A 10,361-nucleotide genomic window follows, 5' to 3' on the forward strand; every position below is an offset into this window, starting at 1 on the left:
AGAAATCACCCCCCAGGGGGGATGGTCCCACCGCAATCCCTTCTCCTCCATTCTCCTCTTAGGATCTTGGGCATGCACGCACACACACCCGGCGTGGGTTTTAAGCCACTGGGTCTGGGACGCGAACTGCAGTCGACTACGTGGGAATCCAGCGACATAGCCATTACGTTAACTGCTGGTTCCCGAGTCTTTTTTTTTTTTTTAGAGAAATTTTCACTATAGTGTGTGTGCGCTTGCCAGAGACAAAGAGAGAGACAGAGACCAAGTGAGAAATCACCCCCTAGGAGGATAGTCATGCCATAATCCCTTCTCCTCTTTTTTCCTCTTGGGACTTTAGACACACAGACATGCATGTGTCTGGTGTGTTTCAAGCCTCTGGGTCCAGGACTCGAACCATGGTCGGCCATGTGGGAGTCCGGCACCTTAACTACTATGCCACCTTCTGGGCCCTTGACAGTCTTACACAACATCTATTGCCCATGGTACGAGGGCAGTGGTTCAGATGTTCATCCTCTTCAGATGGCTGCTCCCCTGGTCCTGGTAGGGCTGGGAGGTGTGGTGGAGGAGGAAAGAGACATGATGTCACAAAGGCAGCTGTGACCAGGACCAGGGCTCGGAGATACAGGATCGAGGAGGTACCCTGTCATAGCCCTTTGCCCAGGGATGGACTAGAGCCCTGGGGGTACCACCACACCTGTGAGTCTGCCTAAGGGTGACTTCTGGTCTGGCCGTCCCACAGCCCATCTTGTCATCAGCCTCTGTGGAGGACAGCTCGTGCCGTGTCCCCTGAGCTGCCTCAGGCTGGCTCCCTGGGACCTCTTCTCAGCTGTGGTCCCTTTCTTCAGTGGGCTGAATAATACTCTTGTTTTATTTTATTTTATTTTTGGAGAGGTTTTTGCTATAGGGCGCGTGCGCTCGCCAGAAAGACAAAGAGAGACAGAGAGACAGAAAGCGAGAAATCACCCCCCGGGGGGATGGCCACACCACAATCCCTTCTCCCTTCTCCTCTCAGGATCTTGGGCACGCACACACACGCACCTGGCGTGAGTTAAACAGGTCCCGGGCTGAAACCATGGTCGAGCATGGGAATCCAGTGACATAGTCATTACACCAACTGCTGGTCTCTGAATAATCCTCTTATAATGAGGGGAGTGGGTGTGGTGGTGAGTGGAAGGGGCCAAGTGGGGGCCAGGATGGAGCTACCTCACCAATTTCTGTACCCTACTCCCTTACCACCTGGAGATAGCTGCTCTGTCAAACTTGGCGTGTATTTCAGCACGTGCACGTGTCAAAGCCCACAGGTGTTGGCTCAGTCTCCAAGACCCCTTCACCCCACCATCGTCCACTCTTTAGACACACTTTGTTTTTTTTTTTTTTTTTTCTGTCAGAGGGTGTGTGCCCTCACCAGAGAGACACAGAGAGGCAGGAAGAGGAGAAAGCACCCTCCATGGGGAACGGCCACCACTTCTCCTCCATCTCTCCCTCCTTTTGGGATTTTGTGCATGTACTCATACATGTGCTGTATTTCTCAAGCCTCCGGGTCTGGGACTCGAACTGTGTGATTGGCCATGTGGAATCTGGCTGTCTTAACCACCAGCCATGGAGCCAGCCCTAGATACACCTTAAACACTAGTCAAAAGTCTGGGCCTCCAGAATTTCTGACCAGCTGGTTACAAGCTGGGGTTCCCATGAGCCCTTTCCCTCTTTAGTTTCAATTACTTTGCTGGAGTGGCTCCCAGAACTCAGGGAAACACTGATGGGTGCTTACTGATTTATTAGAAAGGGTATTTTGAAGGATACAGATGGAGAGGTGACTAGGACAAGGCATGTGGGAAGAGGTGCAGAGCTTCCAAGCGCTCCCTGGACACAGCACCCTCCAGGAGCCTCAGGGTGTCCAGTTGCCGGAAGCTCAGGGAGCCCTGTCCTTCTGAGCTTTTATGGCGACTTCACACCACAGGCATCAGATATGCATGGACTGGGTGGCGAAACCAGGTGAGGACCGTCTGTTCTAATTCTTAGCCTCTCCACATGACATTCCTCTCCCCCTGGGTATAGGCAGGACCCTTCTAGAATGAAGGTCAGGAAGGGGAAGAGCACAGTTTCCAAGACCGACCTCTGGGCAGGTGAAAGGAGGGACCGTCTCTCACCTTTGTTTCTCTGGAGCTGTTCTGAAGTTGCTTCAGGAACCAGATACTTATGAACTGGGACCCATGGACGAAATCAAAGTATATGTCACAGTCCCGCGACTCTGGTTTACCGTTTACGTGGAGATATTCACCAAGGGATAGGAGCATGGCCCTGACCGTGGGACTCTCCCTCTTTCTCAGGTAGGACAGGGCATGCCCTCTGGTAGTTTCCTATGAAAGGGTCCATGGGTATAAATTGTGGCCTTTCATGTCCGAAAATGGCGTATTCCACCCTCAAATCTGATTGATATACTTTTGAGGGGAGTATCTAATTTTTTTTTTTTTCTGGAGAGGTTTTTTTCACTATAGGGCACATGCGCTCGCCAGACAGGGACAGAGAGACAGAAAGCGAGAAATCACCCCCCAGGGGGGATGGTCACGCTGCAATCCCTTCTCCTCCATTCTCCTCTCGGGATCTTGGGCACACACACACACGCGCCTGACATTTTAAGCCACCGGGTCCGGGACGCAAACTGTGGTTTACGTGGGAGTCCAGCGACATAGCCGTTACGCTAACTGCTGGTTCCCAGGGAATATCTAATTCTTGATCAAATTTTTTTTCTTCAAATTTTGATGATTTTGTTCCAATCTCTTCTAGAAGTTTTACACCATTGTGATTCCTTACTCTCTGGCACGTGAGCTATATTTTTCTTCTCAAAAACTTTTAAATCTTTTCTTTATCCCTGATGGTCCAACAGTTTAGGATGATACACCCAGAGATGGGTTCTTTTGCCCATTCAGTATGTTGGGTATTTGATTGGACTTAATAGTTTATAAATTCATTTAACTGAACTCTGGGTAATGTTATTAATTTTGTGATAATTTCTACTCAAGTTTTAGAATTTTCTGCTTATATATCCTAAGAGATCACAGTCTTTCTGATTTTCTTTTCTCTTTTTTAGAGAGATTTTTGCTATAGGGCATATGTGCTCATCAGAGAGATAAAAGTGAGAAATCACCCCCCAGGGAGATGGCCACACCCCAATCCCTTCTCCTCCTGGGATTTTGAGCAGGCATGCACATGCACCTGGCGTGAGTTTCAAGCCACCAGGTCTGGGACTCTAAACGTGGTTGACTATGTGGGAGTCCAGAGGATAACCATTACGCCATCTGCTGATCCCTCTAGCTTTCTTCCTTTTGTATTTGAGATTTATTGGTTGTGTCAAGGATCAGTACACAGACATTTCAATTAGTACACAATTTTCTTAAACATTTATTTATGTATTTATTTGTTGGGATTGCCAAGCTGCCAGGTTCAGGATTCAAACTGTAGTTGACCATGTGGGAGTCCAGCACCTTACCACCATACCGCCTGCTGGCCACTTAGTACATAATTCTTAATGTACATACCCCAAATCTAAAAAGCCACATAGGACATGTGTGCTTGCTGGAGAGACAGAGAGAGGGAAAGTGAGAAACCAACCTACTCACCCGGGGGATGGCCATGCTACAATCCCCTTCTCCTCTGTTCTCCTTAGGATTTGGGGCACACACATGTGCCCAGTGTGATTTTCAGGCCACTGGGTCCAGGGCTTGAACCATGGCTGGCCATGTGGGAGTCCAGCACCTCAACTACCACGCCACCTGCTGGCTCAACATTGTGATTCTCTTCTTTTCTTTTAGAATTATTTATTTAATCAATTAATTATTATTATTATTTTAAACTCGGTATAGTCATTAGAGAGAGACAGAGAAAGGGAGAGAAGGAAAATAAGACATCAAGCCACCAGATCTGGGACTCAAACTGCAATTGGCCATGAGGGAGTCCAGCGCCTTAACCACCATGCCACCTGCCAGCCCCCCTCGTATTCTTTTTAAAACAGTCCAGTGATATTCCAGCTCAGATTTGTAGGCAAGTTTTCCCTAACAGGATGGCAAGTGCCAGAATCTTCAAATGTGGAACGATGCCACGTAGCACCACTTACTGTCACACCACATACTGAGGTCCCCAAGCTCACGCAGCACACTAATGAGATGAGGAGCGCTGGCCTACCTCCACCAAGGCCTTACAGAGCCTGACAGGAAGAGCAGCGATCCAGAAGTGGTTTTCTTTAGGAACTGATTCAACTAGAAAACGTGAGGAGGCCAGCAGGTGGTGTCGTGTTTGAAGGGCTAGACTCCCACGTGGTCAGCTGTGGTTCAAGTCTCACACGTGGCAGCTTGGGAATCACACTGAGCGTGTGTGTGCATGCCCCGATTCCAGGAATGAAGGGGGATTGTGGCGTGGCCATTCCTCCTTGGGGGGGATTTCTCACTTTCCCTCTCTCTGTCTCTCTCTGTCTCAGGTGAGCTCACATGGCCTCTAAAAAACAAAAACAACAACCTAAAAAAAAAACAAAAAAATCATATGAAATTAGAAGTAATTAAAACTGTTCAAGATAGGGGCCAGCAGGTGGTGGCACAGTAGTTAAGGGGCTGAACTCCCTTAGAGTCCTGGACCTGGTGGTTTGAAAATCACGTGAGGTACGTGTGTGTGTACCCACACAGGAGAATGGAGGAGAAGGGATCGCGATGTGACCATCCCGGCAGGGGAGTAATTTCTCACTTTCTGTCTTTCTGACAAGCACCCTATGGCAAAAATCTCTCCAGATAATAAAATATTCAAGACATATTAAATACACAACTGTAACTCTAAATTGCCATTTAGTATGCTTTGTATTTAGGATTTAAAAAAACTATTCACCCCCCCCACACACACCTATGGCATGTTAACCTGATACTGAAGATAGTCAGGTTATATAATTTAATTATCTATAATTTAATATCCCACTATTTTCTGGTTGTAACAAAAATAAACAACCAGTAAATGATTTTACCCCTTAAAAAACATTTACACTTTAAACATGGGACAAGGTGGGATTTCCTTCTTTAAAATGTCTCTAGAGTGGGCCAGCAGGTGTTGTGGTATTTAAGGCACTAGTCTCCCACTTGGCTGATGGTGGTTCGAGTCCTGGACCTGTCGGTTTGCTTTCTCACTGCCCCCTCTGGTAAGCACACAAGCCCTATTAACAAGTTTAAAATAATAATAAATAATAATTCTTTAAAAATCAATAGAGTATTGAGGCATACTACAATGTGGACAAACCTAGAAAACATGTTCAGTGAGAGAAGTCAGATGTAAAATATAGCATGATTTCTTTTATATTAAATACACTCCATCTAGGAAGAGGGACACAAATGGGTTTCGCCAGAGGCTGCAGGAAGAGATCATGGTGGATGGTTGATGATGGATATGGGGTTTTCTTTTAGGATGATAAAATTGTAGTGCCTATATCAAATTGAAAAATGATGATAAATACAAACAATTCTTTTTTTTTTTTTTTTGGGGGGGTTTTTTTTTTTTTTTTTTTTTTGCTATAGGGCGCGTGCGCTCACCAGACAGACAGAGAGAGACATAGAGACAGAAAGCGAGAAATCACCCCCCAGGTGGGATGGCCACGCCGCAATCCCTTCTCCTCCATTCTCCTCTTGGGATCTTGGGCACGCACGCACACGTGCCCGGTGTGAGTTTTAAGTCACCAGGTCCAGGACACGAACTGCGGTCGACTACGTGGGAGTCCAGTGACATAGCCATTATGCTAACTGCTGGTTCTCAATACAAACAATTCTTAAAAAATGTTTGGAATTCCATACGGTTGGTGGTTGCTTTGCATTGTGAGGGTACTAAATGCCACCAGCTTGTTCATCTTAGTGAAAGGGTTCTTCTAGTGAATTTCACTTCAATTCTACACACACACGTGCACACGCACACACACACATCCCTTTGTGTGACGGTCACAAGAGGAGACACGGGAAGGACTCAAGAAAACGAAGGTTATTAAACACCAGCAGTCCGGCTGGTTGGCAGCTCTGTGTGGGCATCTGCATCACCCCATGTGCGTGGTCTAGGTCTGTGTTGGGGACAGAGAGGAGCACTTGGCTCAGGCTGTTCTAGGTCCTGGGGACCCGCTGATGCCAGAACCCGGCTCTCCTGGGCTCTGCTTCTAGTGCGAGCAGGGGGCGGGCAGAGAATAGACGCCATGAGGTAAGAGCTGTTCTAACGGAGAGGCGGACACACAGCTGGAGCAGACCTGGTCAGTTCTTTATTGGGAAGGGGATGCAGTCGGTGACGCGACAAACCTGCGATCCCAAAAAGATGTCTAGCTGGAGTCTTAGCTGACATGCTGTGAGCTGGTAGTTGCCCTGGAAAAAGCCCCGGGTGTGGCAGTTATGCCAGCGCCAGTAGCCCTGGATGATGCGGGCGGCATGGAGCAGACGGCAGTACCGCTGGCGGAGGCGCCACATGCGGAACCAGGACTGCAGCCTGATGGCGGCCCATTTCTGTCTCACGTAGCAGTCCAGCGCCGCCTGCCGCCTCCGCTCCAGCAGCCTCACCAGGACCTGCCTCCACCAGCACTGGATGATCCACGCTCTGAGGGCCGCGTGCAGCAGGGCCCGGCGCACCAGCGTGCCCCGCCACCAGGCCTGGATCCGGGTGGCAGCCTGTTCCGAGTCGGTGGGCGGCTGCATTTGGGGGAAGGAAGAGCAAGGAAAAGCAGGGACCCCTGAGAAACATCCCCAGGGACTTCAGCCGGCATGTGCAGGACTCTGTCCACTGCCTGTCCACTTCGCCCCCCCTCTGCAGCTCAGGAGCACTGCGGAGGTCTCTGCCTCTGCCACTCCCTGCTTAGTGGACGTGGGCACCCGCTGGACCTCAGTCTCCATGGCCTCCCGCCTACCTCCCTCACCCGGATCTTCCTGGACCTGCAAGGCCAGTCAGAGCAAGGGCGCCTGATCAGTGGGTCAAAGGTTACCATGCTTCACCCTGGCCTGACCTCCTGAGGTCTGTGACCTTCCCTTCAGACCCCTCCCGCCTGTAGAGGAGTGGCAGCCTTCGCTCTGTCACCCCCAACTCCAGCTCACACCTACAGCCTGCTCGTCCCTCTGCCACGTGCCCTGCCCCACCCCGCTTGGGTCTTCCTCATCCACTTCTCACCTTCACTTCTTTTGATTCTCACACCTTGAACTTCCGTTAACACAGACATGTATGCACACATGTGCACACACACACATGCACTCACAGTCACACACACTCACTCACACACTCACAGTCACACACACACACACTCATACACTCACACTCACACTCACACTCTCACATACACTCATATACTCACACTCACACACACGCACACACACACACACTCACTCACACACACACAGTCACACACACTCACACTCACACTCAATTCTTGACCTGGTTTCACGTTACCTGGCCATGCATTCCTCAAACAGTCCTCACCTCTCACTCCTCAACTTAAATGGTGTGGTACCCCCACTTGGAGGTTTCTGTTCCCTACAACCCAGACTCCCTGCCTCAGTCTTCAGGCCCATAAGCTCATGGGACGAGCTAGCCAAGGATGCGTCAACCTGTTCATTCCAGCTCTGGGCAGGGAGCCACCTGTCGTGGTCTGCCTGGGACATACTTGGTTCATGATGGCGATTCTTGAGTTAATTATGAATAGCACCACCTTTCACTCATGAATGTGTCTTGGTTTGCTCAATAAATTCCATGATCACCTTGTGCCACGGGACAGAGAGAAGCCCGTGAAGACTGCTGGGTGACATGGGTCAGACATGCTGTGGGTCAGGGTCATCCCCAGCCTCGAGTGCTTGCGATTAAACTTACCCTGGGTATCAATGAAGATTCTTCCGCCTTTTTCTTTTCCTCTTTCTTTTCACTCATAATGATCTCATCTAGAAATCTGACAGTTTTCTTCTCCAGGCCCTTCTTCTGTAATCACAGTTTAAAAGGAAGATGTGTGGGCGGTGGTTGTACAACTTGTTGCCAACCACACACCAACCTCCTCTCTCCAAGTGAAACATTTAACAACAATGTGGTCTTTATCTGTGTCTCTAGGCATGTGTTATAAAGGGATTATAAATCTAGGGGGGTTAGGAAGATAAACAATAAAAATTTAATAATGATCATCTTTGATGAGGACAGTGGAATTGGGAAACAAGGTGAACTCCCTTACTGTGGCTGAATCCCCTGTGTCTGGCCTCTCACAGAGAGAGCCACTGGGGAAGCTCCCAATGTCTCCCCGCCAGCCTCCTGGACAAGCAGAACACACAGAGGCCGGAAAGCCATGGAGGCCCCCGTCCAAGGCCCAAATGTCATTGACTGCTCTTCTGTCTTTCTCTGCCCTGAGGATCTCAGTCACAGGGCATTGGCAGGTCAGGGGTGGCCATTGCTGAGGCAGGGCTACATCAGGGCCTGCTCCTGGCCACTGAAAACCCACCTGGAGCTGTACGGTGGATGCCGAGGCCTAGGTCAGCACGAGGCCCTGGTCTTCCCTTAGTTATTGCCCTGGGGTCACGGACAACTTCAGAATTTTTTCTTTTTTTGTAGTTGTTTGTCAATGGGTGTGTGCACTCACCAGAAAGAGATGAAGGGAAATGGGACAGGGAGTGAGAAATCACCCTCAGTTCCTTCTCCATCTCCTCTTGGGAGCTTGGACATGCAGGCACACACACTGGGTGTGATTTTCATGCTGCCAGGACTGAGACTCAAACCACAGTCTGCTCCCTGGGAGTCCAGCCACTTTAACTTTCATGCCACCTGATGGTCCCTTCATGATTCATTTTTACAAAGGAATTGGTCTATGATGAATTAGACTTTTAAAAAGGTAGTTCTTGGGGCCGGCAGGTGGTGCAGTGGTTAAGGTGCTGGACTCCACGTGGCCGACTGCGGTTCGAGTCCTAGCCTGGCATCTTGCTCTTGCACTTTCTCCCCCCTCCCCCGTTCTCATCAAATTAAAAAAATAATAATAACAACAAATAAAAATAAGTAAATAAATATTTTTGTTTAAAGAGTAGCTCCTTCCCACAGACAGCTGGGGAAGCAGCAGCCTAAGATCCAATCACTGGAGGGGGCGGCTGCCTTAGGACAGAGGAGAGAGGCAAGAGCTCCCAGCGCACCGGGAGGATGCCGTGCATAGGGAGGAGGTGACAGCACCCTGCGAGTGTGGGGGAGCACAGGTGCTAAGGAGGGAGGAGGGGCAGTGCTGAGGTTCCCTGAGGCCAGGATCCCTGCCATTCCCCAACGCAGCTTCACCTGCCCGTCAGCATCCCAGACCTCGTGCTGGGCCCTCCCCAAAGCCACCCCTGAGCTTTGTCTGTGCCTCACAGCTCCCAGGAGAGCCAGCCAGGCGCCTATGGGGGTGTCTGCCAGATAGAAACCCAGTGTGCGAGCCCCAGCCGGCCCGAGGGCAGACTGGCAGAGGAGATCTCAGAGGTAATTCCCTTAGGAGGAGGTGGCCAGAGTCTTCAGGAATGCGAACCAGCTGCTCCCTGCCTGGGTCAGGAGGCAGGAACAGAGCCTGGCTGTCCGTAAGGGACAGCCTCGGGCCACGATCTCTGATCAGTCGGCAGTCAGTAGCATAATGTTACTATAGGTCCAGACTATCGGAATACTGTAGCAATTTAGGGAAACCGGAGCCAGCAGCTGTCAGACCAGAGACCGGCCACCCACTGTGAGGGACCCACGGTCAGGTCAGCAATTGCTGTTTCTGTCCACGTACTGACCCCACCTACCTTTCCCTTCAATATTTTCTCTTTCTCGTCATTCTCTGGTTCGGCTTTCTGCAATCAGAACGTGGGGAGCGTGGGTAAGGACCAGCCTCTGTGCAAAGCCCCCACAGCCCCACTTCCTGTCCTTCGCCCAGGTCCTGGAAGTGAGCGAGTGCTCCCCTTTACCCCGGGACGATTCCCTGTCCCCCAGGAGTGTGCCGACAGAGTCTTTTTTTTTTTTCTTTTGGAGAGGTTTTCACTACAGGGCACGTGCGCTCACCAGACAGACAGACATAGAGACAGAAAGAGAGAAATCACCCCCCAGGGGGGATGGTCCCACCGCAATCCCTTCTCCTCCATTCTCCTCTTAGGATCTTGGGCATGCACGCACACACACCCGGCGTGGGTTTTAAGCCACTGGGTCTGGGACGCGAACTGCAGTCGACTACGTGGGAATCCAGCGACATAGCCATTACGTTAACTGCTGGTTCCCGAGTCTTTTTTTTTTTTTTAGAGAAATTTTCACTATAGTGTGTGTGCGCTTGCCAGAGACAAAGAGAGAGACAGAGACCAAGTGAGAAATCACCCCCTAGGAGGATAGTCATGCCATAATCCCTTCTCCTC

General features: G+C 50.2%; 1 protein-coding gene across 4 annotated transcripts in view; it reads right to left on the reverse strand.

Annotated features, from left to right (window-relative positions):
* Positions 1 to 6,252: 6,252 nt before the first annotated feature.
* Positions 6,253 to 10,361, reverse strand: part of LOC102472730 (IQ domain-containing protein F5) — a 26,972-nt gene continuing 22,863 nt past the window's right edge. For 3 of the 4 annotated variants that reach the window (XM_006169351.2, XM_006169348.1, XM_006169349.1), the window contains one exon: positions 6,253 to 6,689. In XM_006169351.2, the coding sequence (XP_006169413.1) occupies positions 6,261 to 6,689 (429 nt within the window). In that variant the 3' untranslated portion in view covers positions 6,253 to 6,260. Of the gene's footprint in view, positions 6,696 to 7,854; positions 7,960 to 9,761; positions 9,804 to 10,361 lie in introns of those variants that run through there. The other variant, XM_006169350.1, reaches the window with a different exon arrangement.

This window comes from Tupaia chinensis, unplaced genomic scaffold, assembly GCF_000334495.1.
Source record: "Tupaia chinensis unplaced genomic scaffold, TupChi_1.0 Scaffold147003_1, whole genome shotgun sequence".
Classification (NCBI taxonomy): domain Eukaryota; kingdom Metazoa; phylum Chordata; class Mammalia; order Scandentia; family Tupaiidae; genus Tupaia; species Tupaia belangeri.